The sequence below is a fragment of the Heterocephalus glaber genome, unplaced genomic scaffold (genome assembly GCF_053883595.1).
Source record: "Heterocephalus glaber isolate CG9 unplaced genomic scaffold, H.glaber_assembly_v1.0 deba00001509, whole genome shotgun sequence".
Classification (NCBI taxonomy): Eukaryota; Metazoa; Chordata; class Mammalia; order Rodentia; family Bathyergidae; genus Heterocephalus; species Heterocephalus glaber.
Genome location: NW_028258325.1, coordinates 38,764,848 through 38,788,323, shown reverse-complemented (window position 1 = coordinate 38,788,323; position 23,476 = coordinate 38,764,848). Strand labels below are relative to the sequence as shown.

The window sequence follows — 23,476 nt, the reverse complement described above, 5'->3', positions numbered from 1 at the left end:
CTTTTCTTGGTATTTTATTTTTTTTATTTATTTATTTATTTATTTATTTATTTATTTTGGTACCGGGGATCGAACTCAGAACCTTCCGCGAGGCAGGCTGCTGAACCACTGAGGTACATCCCCTCCTGTCCCTCCTTGGTATTTTAAACTAGAAAGTAAAAGCATACAAAAAATAATCAAGTGTATTTGTTTTTACATATTTACATGTCTGTACATCTTTGTATAAGATACAAGAAAAAGTAATCATTAAGGAAAAATGTGATAAGGTTCAAATAAATACTATTTGAGAAATAAGTATTAATAAAATACATCTTTCTTTCCACTCAAATTGTTAGAATAGTATTTAATAATTAATGTATTTAAATGTACTTTGATTTGTTTTGTTTTGTTTAGACATTAAGCATTTATTGTAAATTAATTATATAACTGGTTCTGTAATTCCAATTGTTATGAATTTCTAAATATAAATAGTATTTCAGTTTTTCTTCATGGTGAATTAAGATAAAAATTAAATACAATAAGTTACATTTAATCACCTCACAAATAAGAGTACTGTTCTGTGTGATATTTTTCTCTTTTAGTTTAATATTGTTTTTATTACTGTGTAATTAAAACAGTTAATAGACTGATTTCCCACTAGAAAATTACTAAAATATAATATTAAAATGCAACATTAGATACTAATTCAAAATTTTGTGTGTACAAAAGCTAGTATAATCCATTTTTTTAGTTTTCTCTGTAACTTGGAAATATACATATTTGTATATAAATGTACTTTATTATGTTTAATATTTTTTCTAAAATATTTTGACATAACAATTCAAATATCTGATTCTAGATTCATATCATTTAATACATTCTCTAATAACTGTGGTAGCTGAAAAATAAATAAGGATCAAATTTAACAAGTTCACCATCTTCTATTGGTCACAGTCACTGAATTATGATGCTCATTAAAAAAAAATCCACTGATTTTAGATGTTTGTTTGCACATTTTGGGTGTGAGTTTAAAAATGACTTGCTATTTGGAGCAGGGTTAGGCTATCATTAATCAGTGCTCAAAAAGAAACACTTCATTAAAAACAAGGATATAAACCCATTCTTTAAATAACCTCATTGATAAATACAAATTTTCTTTTCCAGAATTTTTTTAGGGTTGATTATTTTGTCATTCTTAGCATGTCTAATGAAGAGCCCATAGTAGGCATAGAAGTGATATTCTTTTTGTTTTTCACTTGTTCTATGTGAGTACTAATGCTTTCTTCCATTATATCTTAATAGTAATTTTACCAAAATTATTGTTCTATTTTTACTAGAGTTAGTTTAATCAAAGTACTATTAGTCTTTGTATTGCCCATTTGCTTTTGGAAACTTGTGAATGTGATGTCAGAATATGCATAAATAAATATCTTACAGACTTTTCCTGGCCTTGTATTTGATATATTTAGTGCAGGAACTGCATACTAACAACTCACTAAAAAAGTAAGTATTATAAATCACCTAAATGGTGAATGCCAATAAATGAAGTATCTGTCCTTCAACTTCCCTGTCATAGTCTCTGCTTGTCCCATAGGATCCCTTTGAAACATGAGTTTAGTTTAATTGTGGACAGAATGAAAATGCCAATATCATTATCTTACATAAGCTATTATATAGGAGAGAATACTAATTTACCCTTTCTCACATGAACTCTGTTTCTCCTCAACTCATTGAATTCTGCCTTTGGTTTTCTCCACTCTCAAACTTTCATTTTCTTTTAGCACAACTTCACTTTGTTAATCTTCATAGTCGTTTTAAATTTTTTTGGACATAGAACATTTCTCTTAATTTACTTTTTCTACATGCACCATGTTCATATGTGGTTGTTCTGTTATGGGTCCTCTTACCTAATTTTCTTGAGTTCTTCCCATATTTATTTTTATCAGTTAATCATGTAAAATCTGTATGTTGTTTCTTTTGTACCCATCATTTTAATTGTCACCACTAAAAACAATATAGTCTAGGCACATGTCCAATATTAGTAATAAAAATAAATGTAAATTAAAAAAATTAAAAAAAAGGTAAATAAACTGCATTTCTATAAAAACATTGAAAATGGCTACATTCAGTAACAAGAAGCCTTATGAGAAATTGTCAATAAATGGTAAAGAATTACTGTCTTACAAAAACCATAGAAAATTTAGGGATCAATGAAAAAACAATAAAAGAAGACAATGCATTAGAAAACATAAGAGCACAATTAACACTGACTCCAATATAAAGAAAATGAAAATCTATACTTGATATTACAAGGTATTTTCAACTAGATAATAAGGAAAATATAGTGAATGCAAAATTATACTATTGTAATCAAGAATTTAAAATTGATTGGTGGATAGACAAACCTTTGAAAATAGAAATCAAAAATTGAACCATAGCTCTGTGATCACTACATATGTGATAGAAATGTCATGGCATATGTGTACAGAAAGATGAATCGATTGATAAACAGTGCTAATACAACTAATTTTCCATTGGAAAGAAACAAAATTGGACTATTATATCATACACAATAAATATAATGGATGAAAAGCCTAAACATGAAAAACAGTACATTTTACATCTTTATAAGAAATAGGAATATACTTATGATATTTTGAATATATTTATGGTAATTTTAATTGAGCTGTATATTCTTTGAGGAAGTAATAGTGCATATAATATAAAAAGTATTTTCATAACTCAATAAGAAAACATAGAAAACCTAAAAGGAAAGTAAGTGAAATATACAGATATTTCATAAAGCAAAGTTTTAATAAACAAAAATGTGTTACATTTTAAAAGTTAATAGAGTAATCCACATGGCAGAACTATGAATAATTCTGCACTGATCTTAATGGTTGAGGTGAAATATTCTGTCTATGCAGTAAGAAGTTCTAGTTAAGTAAGGAAATGTATGCACTGCTGAGAAGATGAATTCACATACCTGGTAGGATTTCAGTGTAAAAATACCTTATTTTCAAGTGTATATATGACATATTCCAATAATTCTACTAGCAGAGTTAGTCTAGGGCTGTGGTCAGCCATCTTATAGCTAAAGGGCCAAATCTTGTCAGCTGGTTTTTATTTTTGTATACAAATATTTAGTGGCACATTGTCTTGCTCATTCACTTATGTACTGTTTATGGTTGCTTTTACACGATACTGGGAGAGTTGAGTAGTGGTGACACTAACCATAAGGACCATATATCCTAAAATATTTATTAACTAGCAGTTAAGAAAAAGTTTGCTGACTTCTGATCTAAAGTATTTCTTATACCTTTGTGCTAGAAATGTTGCACAACCATGTTCATAGTGGTAGTGTCATAATGACAAACTGGAAAGATGGAAGATATTTAAATCAAGGAAAAAAGATGACTGCATTTTTCCCTTTAATTCTTTTATTGGTACATTTTAGGTATACAATACATTTACATTTATCATTGGGTACCTGTACATGATGTATCTTGGTTCTTATTTTTTCCCCATTCCCTGTGTTCCCTTCACCTCCTCTACCCTTCCCTATTTACACTTTGTTTCCATTTTTTCCTTTTCTCGTAAGTTTTTCCTTTCCCTTCTTTCCTTTCTCCTTCCCCTCCCACTTTCCCTACCCCTTTGGAACTTTATTAAGCAATACTCTTAAGTGAAATAAATAGTACCCACATGTGTAAATATCAAATAGTTTCTTTGGTGTGAGAAAATGAAAGTGTAAATAAGGATTAAAATGATTAAAATGAATAATTGATAATTTAAAATAGAAAGATGACTGCATTTTGAAATAGTTTTGCACTAGGATGCAATATACAAGTGAAAATGAATCAAAGTGCTAGATATATTGCCATGAATAAATCTCAATAAAGTAACTGAAAATTGCAATTGTTAGTAAATAGAGAGTGTGATACCACCTATATAAATGTTTAAAACATGGCACTAAATGCATTTTTCATGTAGTAAATTTGTAAGTTCACATCTGGGACTGATAAACACCAAATTCAAGGTAATTTTTTCCTCAGGAAGCTGGGGAATGTAATTGAGGAGAGATAAGCAGAGGATATAGGGCTCTGATAATCTCTGTAATAATATTTCTTCTTCATGATATTTTCAAGCTGTTTGTAATAGTCTTTATAGTCTTTGATGTGTTTTGAAGTGAAATAACTACTAATAAAATCCAGAGTCCCTTTCTTAAAGATGTACAAGCTAGCTGTGAGGCAAAAGAGCAAACATGTAATCGCAATAGAAATGATTTTGCAGTAATGCAGAGCTTTATAAAGATACTGAGAGCTATTTTTTTTTTTTTTCCTTCACAAATACTCAAGGAACTGAGTTGTAGTTGTGAGTAGAATTCTCATCCCAGGCAGGTGGAGAAATTGCTCTATTTGAGGAATCAGAAGAAAAGTGGATTCTTAAAATTGCCCATGGCATAACCTGAGTCTGCCTTTGCAGGAGGAAGAGAAAGACACAGATCTTCTTGGATAGATTGGCAAGACACACACAGGGCCCTGGGAACCATGAAGACAAATAGTGTTCTTGAAAACTAGTTTTAAGAAGAGATGACCTGAAAATTTGTTTGTAAACTTGAAGTAGTCCTGTAGGAAATGATTGCCACATCAATAGCTTCTTAAGCAGATAAAACATCTTCTGATTTTTCAAAAGGTGAAACTTTGAATTTGAAGTTTGTGAAAAAATTTTCAGTGCCTTTAGTTGGCCTGGAAAAATAAATCCAAATGTATTCACATTAGGTTGGAATTTGAGGGACTACTGGTGGAAAAACTTTTTGCATAAATTCATTTTTACAATTCCATTTGGATGAAATTAAACATTAAAAAAATAAATAGCCAGGCCATAAAAAAATGAGAGGGTTTGGGAATTGGGGAATTGAGAATTAGGAGCGCAGCCCAGAACAACTGTTTATCTCCTATTCATACAGCATTAGAGTTTGTACTTGTTTTTACCATCACTCATTCAAATTTTGTTGAATCATTATTGAATAATTTATCTGTGATATTTTCATTACTATATCTCCCTTTTAATTTAATTTTTTACAACATAATTTTGATTTAGTAAAATTACCAACTGCCTAGGTATTTGTTTTGAAACATATAAAGACTAGTTTTGAACTAAAGGTTCATAATTTTCAATCTCAATTGTACAATTCAGGTATTTTAATTATTTATAAACCAAATGATTGCACAAAGATACATTGACAAAAATTTTAACATTCAATAGATTTTCAATGTTGTGTGAGTTGTTTATCTGATGTAAAATGCATGCAGCCTCTTAAGAAAGAAAGAGAGAAAGGCGATGGGGTAGAGAGAGGGAAATGGAGTACAAGAAGGAGAGAGAGCTAAATTAAAAGATTGGTAAGTAATACTAAAAGAATTGATCACTAGCTGGTCTCTAGGGATGTTGTACAGTAAAATAAATATGAAGAAGTTTATTTCCAAAATATTCATTCTTTAAATAATCTAATTACTTCTATTATAACTAATTTCATAAATAAACTTTATAGAAATCTATCTCATAACATATTCTTGGTAACAATATATCTCATTATTTACAAGATTTAAAAAGAAATATGATATTCTACAGTTTCTTTGGCAACAGAAATGATGACTCATAGAGATCTGATAATATGCTCAAAAGTAGTTTATTTTCTTCCTTTCTAACTATATATTTATTTATTAATGCTACTGGAAAGATTACCTGCTGATATTTTTTCACCCTTGGGATAAACTAAAACAACCCACCTAGACCCTGGCCAAGCATATTCCCTTTCTAAGCAATTTTAAAATATAGATTTCAGTAAAGCTGCTTGTCTTGGACCTTGTTCACCTAAAGGAGGCATATACAGTAATTTATTTTTTTCTTTTCATAAGAATATGTAGCAAGTTGTGGAAATAGCATACTTCATTTCAGTGGTGCCATTTATTAATAACCTGAAAGAATAATTCTGATGTAAATTTAATTCTCATAATGTAATTCTCTCTAAACTAGAGTATAATTTTTGATGAAATTTTATAGAGTTTTAGTGTATAAAAACATTTATTATTTTTAAAGCAATGCCATTTTATATTTCAGGAATATACAATAGATGTTTTCTTTCGACAAAAATGGAAAGATGAACGTTTAAAATTTAAAGGTCCTATGAATATCCTTCGACTTAATAATTTAATGGCTAGCAAAATCTGGACTCCAGATACCTTCTTTCACAATGGAAAAAAGTCCGTAGCTCATAATATGACCATGCCAAATAAACTGCTTCGAATCCAGGATGATGGAACTCTGCTATACACCATGAGGTATGTTTTCATGTTTGACATATTTTGTATGATACCGAAAAATCAATATATTAAACAAGCATCCAACCTAGTCAAATGTTATCACAATTTGTACATTGACCTATCAGGTTATTAAAGCACTCATAATATGCTTTGTAAATCCCGAGCTACATAAAAATAGATAAAAGAGTAGTTGTGAACTTGATTTTTATCTTAATTTTTTTTTTTTTTGGTTTTGTTTTTTGGTATCGGGGATCAAACTTGGGTCCTTGGGCTTGTGAGGCAAGCAGCTGAACCACTGAGCTAAATCCCCGGCCCTATCTTAATGTTTTTAAAGTTTAAGATTTGCCTTAATTTTGAATACTTGGCTTTTGTGTTTATCGATTCTTTACACATTATAATTAAGTCTTATTTTGGCATCATGATTTGAATATTTTTTACATCAACATGTCATATCATCTTTAATGGCCCATCTGATAGCCATTGTTTTTAAGCAAAGTTTAATATTTTGATCCCCTAGTTACTCTCCAGAGAAAATTGAGTTTTTATTGAGGCTTATAAGTGAATTTGACACTATAAACATATGTACTAGATTGAACCATATTAAATTTTCATTTCATTATTGAAACATTTCTTGTACATCAATTTCATATTATTCAAAACTTATGGAATTATTGAGAGAAGTAAACCATTGTTGATCCTAACAACTGTTCCATTTTAACTATTATAAACAATGTTTTAATGAGTTCCTTGTATTAAGAATGAGAAAAAAAATCACAAATCTCATCAATGTTGTAGAACAGAAAGTTAATGTTCAAGCACCCAATGATAAATGTAAACGTATTGTATACCTAAAAGGTACCAATAAAATAATTTAAGGAAAAATAAATAAATAAATAAATAAAGAGTTTAAAGAGGTCCAGGGATTTAGCTCAGTGGTGCCGCCACCGGCCTCACAAGCACAAGGTCCAGAGTTTGATCCCCGGTACCAAAAAAAAAAAGAATTTAAAGAAAGAAGACTGTCATTAGCATTATATATAAACAGAAACTGCATTGCTTGCGTTTGATACTTTATTATTTCATATTAAATTTAAGTGCTGGGTTGCCATAATGAAAGGAATTTAAGAGTAGCAACAACACAATTCTATACTAATTATGGTCTTTCAAGAAAAAAGTAAGCTCTTGAAGCTTTATTATTTTGTGGCCATTGCTTAAATAGAAATGACAGAAGTGTGGCTTGCTCTTTCTGCTTCTCTCTAAATCTTGCAATACCTTCAGATGCAGTATCCTTGATGACTTTACACTTTGATCACATATTTCTATAGATTAAGGCAATGATTAGAAATTTAGGATTTAAGCAAAATATAGGTGAAAACATACAGAATTTTAGTAAACATTGCATAGATCTTTATTTAAATGCTCTTTTTAAATTTGAATTTTATTGGTACAATTTAGATATACATAATGATCACATCCATCATGGGGAATTTGTACCTGTACATGATGTATCTTGATTCCTCTTTTTTGCCCATCCTCCTCTCCTTCAACCTCTCTTTTTCTCCTCTTTTTTTTTTTTCCCTTTGTTACTGGGAATCAAACTTGGGACCTTACGCTTGCCAGCAGGTGACAGAACCACTGAGCTAAATCCCCAACCCTCTTCTCCTTATTTACAAAAGCCCCATTTCAATTTTTCTCTTCTATTCTCATTTTTTTTCCTTCCTTCCTTTACTCCCTCCCCACTCTAGATCCCTCTTCCTTATGAACAGTTTTGCCTATTTCATACTGTCTATTATACATTTTGTTTCCTATTTACTCTTTTAATTTCTTATACTAGAGAAACAATGTGACATTTACACGTGTGTCCAATTTATTTCCCTTAAGTGTATAGTTTCAAAGTGCATCCATTTAGCTATAACTGTCTCAAGTTTATCATTCTTTATGGCTGACTAATACTCCATTGTGTGGAAGAACCCCATCTTTTTATCTTTTTACTGGTTGATTGGCATTTGGGTTGTTTCTAGTTTCCAATATAGTACAAACTGTGCTGATAAACATGGGTGTGCATATATCACTGTAGTATAATGCTTTTAATCAGTTTTAACGCAATTCCTATCAAAATGTCAACAGTATATCTCACAGAATTAGAGAAAACAATCCCAAAATTCATTTGGAACCAGAAGAGACCTAGAATAGCAAAGGCAATTCTGGGCAACAAAGGCAAGGCAGGAGGCATCACAGTCCCTGACTTGAAATTATACTGTAGAGCTATTATGATAAAAACAGCATGGTAGTGGCAAAAAAAAAGAAAAAAAGAAAAAACCCAAAACCTACAGACCTGAGGATCAGTGGAATAGATTAGAAGATGTGGAAACAACCTCAAACACACTCAGACATCTCATCTTTGACAAAGAGGCCTGACATCTTCACCCTTTAATAAATGGTGCTGGATAAACTGGCTTTCTACATGCTGAAGATTAAAACTAGACCCATGTCTCTCACCATGCAATAAACTAAAATGAAAATGTATCAAAAATCTAAATATTAAAAGAGAAACACTAAATTGGCTGGAAGAGAGAATAGGTGGAACTCTTGAGGACATAGCAGTAGGAAAAGACTTCATGCACAAAATCCAGACTGCATAGGAAATAATACAAAAAATTGACAACTGGGATCTTATCTTATTAAAAAGCTTTTGGACCATAAAAGAAATCACCAACAGAGTAAGGAGACAACCCACAGAGAGGGAAAACATTTTAGCTAGTATTCCCTCAGACAAAGGACTAATATTTAGAACATACAAGGAATTGAAAAAGAAATCAGATCCCCCAAATTTAAAGACTCAATCCAAAAGCTGGCATTTGAAATGAACAGACACTTCTCATATGAAGAAGTACAAGTGGTGAGTAAATATGTGAAAAAATGTGCAACATCACTGGTCGTTTGAGAGTCACAAATTAAATTCTCTCTTAGAAGTATAGAAGCAATGGTCAATCTTTGGTGACAGTTGCTATGCTCAGTAAGGACAGATTTGTCTGTGTTCCATTTTAGTATCTGCTTTATTCATATTGCTTTTGTGTGAAATGAAATAACTGAAAAAGAGAAAAATTGGAATTTTTTTCCATGATTGCTATTATCATCATCCTTGTTTTATTTAGATACAGGAGATGTGTATTTAATATTCAGAACTTGTGTCCATAATTTAGCCAATAATTTATTGTCAGTATATTTTTAGTATCTTACATCTATATATAAACTTACATTTATTTCTGTATTTAAATTGTGTTTGTATACAAATACTCATTCATAGTTGACATATTTTTGAAGGGAGTTCTTCTGAGTCAATACTGAACTTTTATCAACTTTACTATATGGTTGTCAACAAAATGACAGGAAACATGGCAATCTCTTCATAATATAGTTTATTTTTTCCTTTAAGATTTAAACATTAACACTGGGGTTAATGAGAAAGTGCCTTTCAAAATGCATATCTAATTACTTCTTACAAACAAGAGAGTATAAAATGGCTAAGTAAGATTTACCTTTAATTTTTTATTTATGTTCAGATTTGGAATAACCCAATGTCTTCTATGAAAGTTCCTAAAATGAATGAACAAAAATATAGTTAAATGTTAATTACCCAATATGATTCTGTGACAAAAGTACCACCTTGTCACTAGCTTGTTGACAATAGAAACAAAGACTTTTTGTTGAATTGCCAATTTACTTAAACAAAGAGTGGCATTTTGACTTTTAGGCTTACAGTTCAAGCTGAATGTCCAATGCACTTGGAGGATTTTCCGATGGATGCTCATTCATGTCCTCTGAAATTTGGCAGCTGTAAGTACAAGGATGAAAATGCATGTTTTGGGTCGATATGAGGGATAGGCAGCAGCATTTCTCTGGGGTGTAGTTGTTTCACATATTATGGAATGCTTAATACTGTACTTACCCAATAAGTTATAGAACTAAAAGATGTGCTAATTACACTCAAGGAGCTAATTTGCTAGCACCAGATTACTCTTAAATATTTTGATTATGGTATTTAAATTATCACTCCTTTTATGGCTAGGAAAGAGCACATAATATTTAGTACATGTGTAAAAGTAGACTGGGAGCTCCCATAAGGTCAGGACTGTAATTTACCATCTTTTTCAAAGAATGTAGAACATGTAAAATAAATTTCTTTTTCATCAACTAAGAAAAAATTATACAAGATAGATTCTATCATCTGTACTTAGCCTGCTGGAAAAAGCAGTCACAGAAGCTGAGTCTGTGCAGTTGTCCTTTGTACTGTGTACCTAATGGAAGGGATTGTTTTCCCCTTAAATTTGAAGAATATGATGTCATTGGACTGCTGCATACAGGCACCTTCTGTGTACACAGAACATTTCTGTGCCTTTGGCCATTCTTTAGGTCACTGGGTTATATCTTGTATATCAAGCAGAAGCATGCACATTCTGCAGTAATGCAAAAGGGAGAAGGTCAAATTATTTCTCTAGGCAGATTGAGAATTAAATTCATGAACCCAGCTAAACAGCTTCACTCTTGTGTGAACTTGTCCACTCGCCTGATCTTTTTGAAATTGTGCTCCCCATCCTTGTCAATTTGGGGCAGTTTGGGACTTTTTTTCTCTGTTGAATAGAAATACAGTGCTCTCACCTGATTAAAAATATGTATTACTGAAGAGTGTGGCATTCTATAGACTGTATCAAGTGAAAAGAAAAGAATGATGACTAATGTGAATACCAAACCCTCTAATTATTTTGATGACCATAGTTTTGTGGAGTAAGTTCAGTCTTGTATGCCTCATGCGTTCTTACAAGAGGTGTCAGTTCTCAATTTTCTTCGAGAATCTCCTCTTTGTTTAACCACAAAGCCTTTCTTTATTGTCATGGAAACCATCACTTTGATTTTGATATTTCTTCTAACATATTTAAGTTAGTCAATCATGGCATACAATATAAACATGATGCTGAGAAACCCACAGCAGATGCAGCAGAGAAAGACTCATTTGCATTGCCTAAGTGTCATTAAAAAGAAGCTTGAAAAGCCTTAATATCACAAAAAGAATTTATCCAAGATGCATTAGTGGTATAGGAAGGAAAGGCATTTTGCCTTGGACAAGGCACACGGTTTGTTATGTATTTTTTATCAGATCAAAAATCTATACAAATGAAATATAGTAGATTCCTACCTGATTCAATGCAATAACTGCTTTTTTAAAAGACTTATGAAGGGTCACTTTTTTGCAATATATTCTTGGCTTGTCTCTCCATATTTCCATCTTCTATATCTGTACTTTACATTAAAATATTGAGTTTACTCATTAATCTAACAAGAACAAATTGAAAATTACTGAAAGACATGAATCAGAGTCTCTTTCCATCAATAGCTCACTAATTTCTTAAGAATATTATTACTTTTATACACTTTCCTTTCTCTTACTTATGCTTCAAGTTAACATGAAAATTCAAACATTATGTAATTACAATTACTTTCAGAAATTAGTAATTTATTAAAATTCATAGCTATGGAGTATTGTGAAGGTTTTCTGATATGAAGTGACACATGCAATATATCTTCTGATTTGTTGAATTTTTAGCATTTGAAATTTTGTTGCAGAGAAGGCCAGCCTATGTATTCATGGACAAAACAAAACAAGTCACTTGATGCTCTTCAAATTAGTTTTAGTGAATCGCAGTACTAAGTTATTATTTCATCTTTTCAGAAGAATTATTAGTGTTATCTAATTGAAATTAATTAATAGGCAGCTAAGACCTTTGAATAACTAGAATTCATTAATGTACAATTGTATCGTTATCTGCTATTGAAGCATATACATACACATATGGTATATATATTTATATATATAAATTTGTGTATACACACACACACACTATTTTAAAGGGCCCTATTTCACATGTTGTTTCACATAGTATAATTTGCTTATGGATGTAGATGAATGCATGTATAAGTAAAATGGTATTTCACTGATATTAACATTTAGTAGCTACATTAAAAAAACAAAGAACATTGAAATATGTCATTAAAAGATTACATAGGAAAAGAAAGAGACAAACTCATAAATACTCCATGTAGTATTACCAATGCTTGAATTAAAGTTTATTACAATCACAGATCTTGGATCAAGTTCAGTACAAGGATCACTGCAGCATGGTGATATTAAGTGGTAAAATTTATTGATGACAAATAAATGAGACTTCCTTTGTTCTAGAGAGCTAGAGGTGGAGATATTGCCAGAAACAACTGGTCTTTTTTCTCCCACCATAGAGAATGTGGTTGTAATACTGAGTTTTGTTCAGACATCAGGAGTAATTAATATTTCTAAGCATTCATATGAACAAAAATGTATATAGATATTTTGCAAAATGTCATCAGAGTAGCAGAAATTATGTTTTTTTTTTCATCATGGAGAGACTGCCTACATGAAGAGGTTACCTGTTTCCCTACAAAGCGCATAAGGACAAGAGAAATACCCGAGTAGAGAAGGCTAAGGCCAGATATGTCACCTGTACTCCAGCTCTAGAGTCTTCTCACTTCTGCTTAGTTCTGCATCTTTGGCCCAATAAATGACAAAGTTATGTCTGCTCTGTCTGTGTCTTGTCTCTTTCTGTGAATCTGTAAGAGTATAGTTGAGTGACATTCATGAGCACTAATTAATTTAAACATGTCCTGAAATTCTTTCTTAATCTTCTAATAAAATATATTACCATGATTACTAAGTCATATAACTTGAATCAAAGTTAGTTTTATGTTCAGAAAGCAATATAAATTTAGATTATGATTTTTATTTCATGAATGGTTGCTATTTCTAAATAAACTGACTAGACAAGGACATTCATAACTTATCACAATATTTTCATCTGCTACCTTGGGACTAATGAGGATGTTGTAACTGTGTTAGATCACAGCGTTTTTTGTAGGTGCTAAAGAGAAATTTGCTCTTCACTTTTCAAAATGGTTGCAATGAATACTCTCAGGTTCATGATTCTCTTGATCTTCTTCATATAACTTGTATTAAATTTGTAAATTTTTGCCCTAAAAATGTAATCTTTAAATATTAAGTTTATAGTAAATGATTGCATGAGATAAACAAACTTCAAAGTTGCATTCTATTAGCAGTTCTTACTGAGGAGCTTCCATGTTTGTTTTCCAATTTTGACAGATGCATATACAACCTCAGAAGTCACTTATATTTGGACTTACAATGCATCTGATTCAGTACAAGTTGCTCCTGATGGCTCCAGGTTAAATCAGTATGACTTACTGGGCCAATCAATTGGGAAGGAGACAATTAAATCCAGTACAGGTTAGTAAAAATATTCTGAAGAAAAACTATGAAGTCATTGAAAATGTCATTTTACTTAAAACATTTTGTTTTCTACAAACTAATGGCACAGACTGCATGGGAGGTTTCCTGACGTTCAAAATCTTGCTCTATACCCCTCACTGAATCAGAATATGTGTTTTATAAAATTCAAGAAGATTCATATGTGCATTAAAGTTTGAGTGACACTGGCCTAAATACACTACATATTTGAAAATATGTCTTCTCAGACCAGTTGATTTTAACATTTACCTTCAAACAAGTGATAACACTTTGTCTAGTTTTCTAATTCTTTTCCTTTTCTTCTGGATAGTTCATGATTACCCAACTCTTGATTTATGGATAATTACTACTGGCCTCTGTGGAAAAGCTTATTCTCTCTCTGAGGGCCACTGCCATGTAAGAAAGAAGCAGCTGTGTGGACTAATTATCTTACATCTGGCTATAATTAAAGCCCTGGGAGAAAAAAAGGAAGGTAGATAGGAGGATCAGATAGAATGGACTGAAACAAATTAGAGTAGACATACAACAGAGAAAAATTCAGAATTGGTGACAAGGTTAAAAGTGGAAAATGTGGGCCAGAAATTCTGTGCTAGAGATGAGGCCAGAGATCTACACTTTAAAGAGCAAAGGAAGATTGAGCGCATCAGTCACAGCAGAAACTTGAAGTCAGTATCTGTGTGGATGAGGGACCCAAACAAGTAAGATAATCTACTGGCAGAAAGCCTTTATGAATTGTGAATCCTGTTGCTTAAGAGCCATGACTGAAAAAGAAAAACAAATACCTTATCATGGGGCATACAGAGCTAGTTTCTTGACATTATGAACCTTCTCTTCTAAATGCTCTTGCTATGCTAAAGAGGTGTTTCAAATTGGCATAGTTTTGATGATAGGTATGTGATCTTTTCTTTTTTTATCAAACACTATTCTTTCTCTAATCCTTTCCATTTCAAAAATGTTCCAACTATTGGCTATTACAGTTCCTTAAGCTTTTAAAATTTTTCTTCCAGGTGAATATACTGTAATGACAGCTCATTTCCACTTGAAAAGAAAAATTGGGTATTTTGTGATTCAGACCTATCTGCCTTGCATCATGACTGTCATTCTCTCCCAAGTGTCATTCTGGCTTAACAGAGAGTCTGTGCCTGCAAGAACTGTATTTGGTGAGTGAATTAGCTGCACATGTCACAATACAGCACGTCAGGTTTCAAAGCACACATCAGTACTTGGTTGCATGTGAGGCAGGGAATATTGGTTTTACTTTAATGATAAGTAAACTGAGGCTCAGAGAGATGAAACACAGAGTCACTGCCCCACCGTTAATAAAAAATATAAACTGTACTTAAATAGCCTGGAAATTAAATTCATGCTTTTTTTTTCCCCTCTGTTAAATTATACTGCTTATTAGCATTTGTCTCCATCTTAGTTCAAGGGGAATTTCCTTAATGGAAAATCTAACTGTACCATATTTCTCGACTTCCTATACTTATTTCTCTTTTGCTTTTAGTTTAAACGGATGATATTAGTATTTTAAGTTTGAGAGAGAAGAAGGCTGCCAAGAGAACTCATTCTCTTCCTCTTATGTGTCTGGTTTGGTTGATTAAACCAAGGAAGGGGAGTTTTCAAAATTACAGTATGAAATACCATTGTTTTCGGGTGAATTTGGTTTTGGTTTGACATCAAGGAATATAATCATTATAATCTTTGTAATGTAAGTAAAAGGAGAGGTTATTTCATTAGTTATTTAATAACAAAATGTATTTTCTTGATTAAAACCATGCAAAGGAATTTAGTTACTTTGAGGGGGGTATATGAATGAGACCCTGTACATTTTGTAACAAAGGTCATTTTTGTGTGTTTGGTCAAGCAATTCATTTAGAAAGTCTTACTAGGAACTTAGTTTCTCAGGTACTGTTCCAGGACCTAGAGATGCAGATGTAAATAAAATATAGACCCTACATCCAAATAGCTTAGTATTGTGGATACCAGCAGAATAAAAAGAAAGAATGACAATTAAAAAACAATAATAGAAAAGGGATATGCAAGTTGTAGAAAATGACAATATGCATCATCTTTAGGAAAACTCATTGAGAGAATAGCTGAGTTAATTTTTGAACTAAGTCTAGAAGGATAAGTAGGCATTTCCCAAACAGATAAGTGAACAAGAATCCTAGGCAAAAACAGATTATGCAGTGACATGGCTGGATGAAAGAACATGCAATGTTGTTTCAGGATCACTAGAGATACACATAGAAATAGTTTGAGATAAAGATGAGAAGGACCTTGCAGGTGATGTTAATGGAATGCACCTTTATCTTTTAGAATACACAAGCCATTAGAGTAATTTGAAGCCATTATATCCAGAGAACTCTCAGAATGATGTTTGTCATTTAATAAGTGCTACACAATTGTTGGCTATTCTTTTTTAAAATAACCAATTTGTGGAGGTATGATTGACATGTAGAAAGCTATACACATTTAATAAATACAACTCAATTAATTTAGGGATTGGTATACACTAATGAAATCAGCACCACCATACTGCCATCCACATACCCATCACCTTCCAGAGTTTCCTCTCATTTCCTTTATTAATTGTGTGTGTCACTGGTGAATAAGAACACTTCATGTAAGTTCTACTCTCCTAGCAAAATTTAAGTATACCACATATGATTGTTAAGTACAGGCACTATGCTGTATAGCAGATTTCCAGGTGTTAGTTATCTGTCCTAATTAAAGCTATTTCTATTAATATGATCTTATTTGAACTCCAGAAAGATATGGCTTATTTGTGGAAGCTGAGTTAGAAGACAGAAGTGACCAAAGGCAGGGAGCAATGTTAGGGGGCTACTGAAATAGTCCAGATAAGATATAATTATGCTATTCCTAGAGATGACAGAGACAACAAAGGAAATGGGGATAGGTTGAAATGACACTTGAAAGAGAGGACCTGTGGATTTCTTAATCACATAGAACAACTACAGCAAAAAGGAATAATTTCTGGTGAAATTTAGGGGGGATTTTAGACTCACAAAGTGAACAATGTTGCCATTAATAAAAGCAAAAGGAAGAGATGACAAAAGTAGGTGTGTTAGTTACTTTTCTCTCCTTGCTGAGACAAAATACCAGCTACCCAAAGTTAAAGGGGCAAAGGTTTATTTAACTCACGGTTTGTAGAGGCTTCAGTCTGTAATCAGCTGGCTCCAAGGCAGAGTGGCACATGGCAGAAGGGCAACAGTTAATGGTGAACCAAAGGTAGCAAAGCAACAAGGGACCCTTAACAGTGTCTTTTTGCCCCCTTTATCTTATTCAGACTACTGGGTAACGGGAAGTGACAAACCAATCAGTGTACTGGTTTAGTAATCACATGCCCTTAATCCTAGCATCACACAGTTTAGATTCAGTCACCTCTGAAAAAGTCACCTCTGAGTGAGGTTTTGGGGGAACATCTAGACCCAAAGCATAACTGTTGGAAAAATAAATATAGTTTGAATTATATGGATTTTAAAATTACTCGTAATATCAGTTTGATGTTCAAATAGGCCAATGGACCAAAGTATATATAAAACAGATAAATAGCAGTGGTTGTTAATAAACATGGGAATCAGTAGCTACTAGCTATGAGAAGTTGAAGATCTAGACTATGTCTCAGAGATAACTGAGGTGGTTGAATGCAAGATCAGAAGACAGAATCCTTAAAAATATTAAATTAACAGAATTTGGAAGATATGAGAGCAAAATTTCAATATGATACACAGACATTTTAGTTACATCTCTATATATGGACATACATACAATAAATCTATGTAGATTATATAGATATAGGGGAGCAAGAGAAAGACAGAGAGAAATGCAAATGTATTGAATAAATTTGACTAGAAGAAAGTTACTAATGGTAATGAATTAAATGAGAAAAGTTGCTTTGGAGTAACACACACTCAAGCAGGAATGAACAGTGAGACATGGAAGATGCTGAGTATATACAAACTTCTGAAGAAAAGAAAGATAAAGGTAACTGAGTATACACCTGATTCATCATTATTTTAATCCTAATTATTATATTATTATTAAAATGGACATTTAGATAATAAGAGGAACTACTTTATGGAAAGCCATATGCTAGCTGTTTTGCATATTCCTTTTCTAATTATTTTGCTTATGAAATTGATTATATTGTGATATCAACTTTTTCAGAAGACAGATTTCAAAATTTTAAATGTTTTATTCAATGACACTATGCTGCCTCTCTGCCTCTCTCTCTCTGTCTCTGTCTGTCTCTGTGTCTCTCTGTCTCTGTCTGTCTCTGTTTCTGACTCGCCTTTGTTTTCTGTGCTGGGAATCAAACCCAAGGTCCTGCACATGCTAACCATGCATTCTACCACTGAGCTACAGCCCTAACAAGACAAAATTTTACAGATGAGATTTGTTGAGAAACTTTTAGAAAGAACTAAGTGAACACAATCTGCATTGGGAAAAGGTAGGGAGAAGAAGAAAGAATAGAGAAGGGAGGAAAACAGCAATTTTTCTTTTAAAGTACATACGTCTATATATAAAAATATTTCAATAATGAAATTTAAATCAAGGTATATCTACAAAATCAAGTATAATTTAGGACTATTAACATTCATTTATTGTTCCAATACCAGTCATGTTTTCTTTGTAGTAATGTACTGCTTATGGTCAAGTCATTTATTTCATTTCAGAAAAATTGACATACTTTACATGGTGTTCCATAGGTTGATTATTTTCTAAAGATATGCCTTATTCAGTATTTTGTGCTCAAAGTATAAGAAATTATTATTGTCATTAGTTGAATTGAAATGCATAAATGAACTATGCAAAAGTATATAGTATTCATTATGTATGGTCTTCTACACAGGTATGTATTTAAGAAATAATATATTGGCTGACCCAATGATACATACTTGTAATCTCAGCCTTCAGGGAGGCTGAGGCAGGAGGATTGCAAGTTTGATTACAACCTGGGCAACTTAGCAACTTAGTGAAATCCTTTCTCAAAATTAAAAAAAATAAAATAATTAAAAAGGCCTGGGGATGTAGCTCAGTGCAGAAATCCTGTTTTCAATCTATGATACTAGAAAAAAAAAGAATATATAGGTATTATCTTTAGCAATTATGCTTTTTGTTAGAATTTCATCGGACATTTCAACAGAATAATAGACTTTAATGTGAACTGATATATTTTTTCATATGAATTAAATATGATATATTAATTTATAGACCTTTTCACCCACTTAGGTACTTAAGAGTTCAATTGAAGTTCCCTTTCTATTTTTCTCTCATGGTTCTTTGTAGATGTTCATCTTGTGGTACACATACTACCATAGACCCTGGAGAATTGTATGCACTAGAAAAATGTGTGTTGAATGAATTAACTAAGTAGACACATAATAATTATCCTAGAAATGGGAAATTTCTCAGTATTAAACTCAAAAAAGAAACAACTTGGAAAGTAAGAACATGTTCACTTCTAAGTCCCAATAAATGTGTTTCCACTATTGTCAGTACAACAAAAGAAAACAATGCTACATAAACTTGTACATGTTTAAAATTACAAAGATTATATCTGTCAGAGGAAGGTATGAAGAGATCATGTAGGAAATGTGAACAAGGGACATTAATAAAGATATGGGCACATGGAAAACTAATATGGTAGTAGGGAAAATAGCCATCAATAAAACATGCATAAAAGAGACAGTGAAGAAAAAATATCATAACCAAAGAAAAACAGTTACATCTTATTCTCAAGTGTACGCTGAACATTTTCCAGAGTGGACCATATTTTAGTTATAAAATAATTCTTAATAAATTTGGAGAGGTTGGAATCACAAATTTTCTCAACACAGTGCAATAAAACTAGTATTTAGGAAAAGAATGAAAACTGGAAGGGCTGGGGATGTAGCTCAGCAACACAGTGACTGCCTGGAATGTACAAAGCCCTGAGTTCAATTCCCAGTACAGAAAGAAAGAAAGAAAGAAAGAAAGAAAGAAAGAAAGAAAGAAGGAAAGAAAAAGAAAAGAAAACTGGAAGGTATACCAATATGTGGAAATCAAATAACACTCTCAATCAACAAACTAGTTAAATAATAAATCACTTGGGGAACCAGGAAAAACTCTGAGATACATGAAAATAAAAATATAGCACACCAAAATTTATGGAATTCAGTGAGAACAATGCTCAGTGGAAAATTTATAACAATAAGTACCTACATTATAAAAGAAAGAGGCTCTTAAATCACAAGCTTATCTTTATAGATTCATGGAATAGAAGCATAAGAACAAATGACTGTAAATACAGTCACTAGAGGGAAGAAAATAATAAAGTTTAGAATAGAAATAAATTAAATAGAAAATAGAAAAACAAAAGTGAGAATAAACAGAACCAAAAGTTTTGAAAATGTGAGTAGAGCCCAACCACCTTAAACTAGACTAAGGCAAAGAGAAAAGATGCAAAAATTAAATTCAGAAATAAAAGTGGGGATCTTGGTATCAACCTTACAAATTTAAAAGGATTATAAGAAAATAACACAATTTTGTTATTTTAACAAATTTGGTGATTTTGGTAAAATGGACAAATTTCCAGAAAAACACAAATTGCTAGGCCTGAATGACAAAGAAATAAAAAATCTCAACAGATTCTTAATAAGAGATTTAATGAGTAATCACAAGCTTCGTAAGAAAATCTGGGACCAAATGGCTTCAGTGATCACTGATGATTTCTATCAGTCATTTATAGAAAAATTAACACCATTCATGTTCAAATGGCTTAAAAAATATAAATGACTAAAAAAAACCATTTAAAAAGCAACAGGAAGTGTGCTGGGGATGTAGCTCAGCGGGACAGCCTCTGCCTGACAAACACAAGGTCCTGAGTTCAATCCCTCGGACAAATAACAACAATAATAATAATAATAATAATAATAATAATAATATGGCAAGCACATTGAAATAATGTGCAACACTGGTGGTCTTTAAGGAAATTCAAATGCAAAGCACAGTGATATATGTTTCATATGCCCCTTGGATGGCTTTAATAATCTTCAAATGGAAAAAGTATATGTTGCAGGGTGAATAGAAGGGAACTCTTATGTATTGCTGGTGGGAATTTAAATTAGTGCATCCACTGTGGACAAGAGTTTTGCTTCGCCTCACAATGCTAAAGAATGACCAAAACACCCAGCAAATTGTATCTCTAAGTATATCTGCAAGAGTAATTGGAACATATTTTCATACTGAAACATGTACACAAATTCTTTTTTAAAAAAATTCTTTTATTGGTACATTTTAGGTATACAATACTATTACATTTATCACTGGGTGCTTGTACCTGTACATGATGTATCTTGGTTCTTATTTTTTTCCCCATTACCTGTGCAGGCTTCACCCCCTCCACCCTTCCCTATTTACATAGACTTTGTTTCCATTTCTTTTCTTTTGTTATAATTTTTCCTTTCCCCTTCCCCTCCCACCACCCCTACACCTTTGGACCTTTTAATAAGGATTAAAATGATTATAAATAATTGATAATTTGAAATATTAAAAGGCACAAATTCTTATAAAATATTTTTTCCAAGAGTCAAAAGGTGGGAGAAAAAACAAACGTCCATCAACAGTGAATTAATATACAAAATGTAGCATATACTTATAATGGGATATTATTTATCCCTAGATCCTTATTATCCAGAACAGGGAAATTTATAGAGACACAAAGCAATTTATTAGTTGTCAGTGGAGGGGAAACAAGGAACAATTAATTGATGTGGATAGGTGTTCTTCTGGATTGATGAAAAAGTTTTGAAACTAGAGAGAGATGCTGGTTTCAGAACATAGTGAATACATAAATTCTATGAACTGTATATTTAAATTTTATGTAAATTTCCTGGCAGTAAAATAACTGTGAAAATCGTGAGTCATAAAAAACTACATTGAATTTTCATACCAGAAGTTTTCCAGAATTTGGACTCAGAAAAATCTTTTCAGATACATATTTCAAACTTTACAATTTATTTAATCAAAAAAAGAGAAAATATAGAGTCGCCAAAAAATAGAAGAAAATTTTCATTCAATGACTTCAAAATTAATGTTACATGATTTTCAAATTATAAATAATATAAAAATTTTGTGGAATAATCATATAGCAATAAAAACGGAAAACTATTGTGACTGGTGATATTCCAGAATGCATTACATTTACATATAAATATATGATAAATTAGATAAAATAATGTATTATCAATGAAGGATATAAAGAAAATGAAAGATTGCATTGAGGTAAATAGAGATATCTTAACATAAATCAGATAGGTGCATATTTTAAAAGCTACTAGGAAACTCTTGGCCAAGTACAGCAAAGAGATAAATAGATGTAAAAATGTTTAACTTTGTACCAGCTAATGGTTAGCACCAAGGCTGCCAGATTTAACTATAAAAATGTACAAAAGCTTTTTTTTATATAAATAAGAAAAGTTCCTTTATTTTTTAATATTTTCATTACAATATTTTTAAAAAGAAGGCAAGCAGCCCATAGGGTGTAGACTGTACACACCTCAAATGACTTCTTTGGAAATGATCCCAAAAGAACAGGAAACAAAAGCAAAAACAGACTAATGTTATAACATCAAACTAAAAGATTTCTGCACAGTGAAAGAAAAAATCAACAATGTGTTTTCAATTGTGGTTGGACAGCCTACTTCCTAGAGCAAATCTAACGCATCAAGGAAATAATATGAAACAGTAAATTTGACAGCAAAGAACAGGCTGTTCACACCTTGTTTTCATAATGAGCAACATAGTAATCTTCAAATCTTTCTAATGAAATGAGAAACATACTAATGTACAAAAGCTTTTAAAGGTTGGTGATAAATTTGGCACATAAAATTAAAATCGACTATATTTAAACATACAAATATTACAGAAATTCATTACAATATATGCTTGAGGGTCTAAATGTTACATTTTCATGTAAATTGAGGCCGTTAAGAGGTGAAAAAATTCTGAGTATAATCGCTACAGTTATTCTGTGTAGGGCTTGTAGTAAATGTAATTCTGGATAAATATATGCACATGTGTGTTGGGGGTAAGTAATAGGTAAAAATGCAAAGCCCTAACAGGAATGAGGTTTGAAGCTACCTAGCCTCTTGGCTCTGCACCTTCATCAAGCCTCATCCTTTTTTGTGAGAGTGTCATCTGATGTTACGCAGCAGTTACCAAGGCTGTTTCTACCCTCTCTGAATTTCTTAGTTTAAATTCACATTCAGATATGTACCCTCTCTCCCTGGTGAGAGATCATTAAGTCATCTCCGCTACCCCTGGCCTAAGCTCTTGGGTAATCCACCCAAGTAAAACAATGAAGAAATTACTATGGTTAAGAAATTAATATACTCTGGGAGATAGATGTCTAATTTCTCAACTTTTAACACCTTCTGGCCTTCCTGCTGTGAATAGCATGTGGAAAAACGGGCAAACAAGAGTAGGCAGAGAAGCGAAATTTTAATGTGCATTCCTTGATATTAGAAACCTTCCTCCATCATGGTGGATTTTATCTATTCGTCTTTTGTATATTACATTTATTTTGTGGTCACGAAGAACCAGCCTGATGTCTTTCAAAGATACTAATTCAAAATGACTGTGCTTGTGTTTTGCCAGGATAAAATGCCTCCTTTGACTCCCTCCCAGGGCTTATGTTCATTCAACAACAAATTCAGCAACAGATACTTACTGAGCAGTTAGTTGTTAGCACTGTTCTAGGGCTTCTAAAACTTCTTTAAACAATAACAACAACAGCAAAAAACCAAACACAATTTCCTTTGTG

General features: G+C 32.0%; 1 protein-coding gene and 1 non-coding gene across 11 annotated transcripts in view; both read left to right on the top strand.

Moving 5' to 3' along the window:
* The window catches only part of Gabra2 (gamma-aminobutyric acid type A receptor subunit alpha2), a 131,896-nt gene that overhangs the window by 79,883 nt on the left and 28,537 nt on the right, over positions 1-23,476 (top strand). For all 10 annotated transcript variants that reach the window (XM_004849776.4, XM_013073996.3, XM_087187562.1 and 7 more), the window contains 4 exons: positions 6,097-6,317; positions 10,051-10,133; positions 13,483-13,626; positions 14,655-14,807. In XM_004849776.4, the coding sequence (XP_004849833.1) occupies positions 6,097-6,317; positions 10,051-10,133; positions 13,483-13,626; positions 14,655-14,807 (601 nt within the window). The remainder of the gene's footprint in view (positions 1-6,096; positions 6,318-10,050; positions 10,134-13,482; positions 13,627-14,654; positions 14,808-23,476) is intronic.
* LOC147825134 (small nucleolar RNA SNORA13) lies at positions 1,341-1,472 on the top strand. Its single transcript, XR_015441411.1, has one exon. It is a non-coding gene; the product is annotated as a small nucleolar RNA SNORA13 (small nucleolar RNA).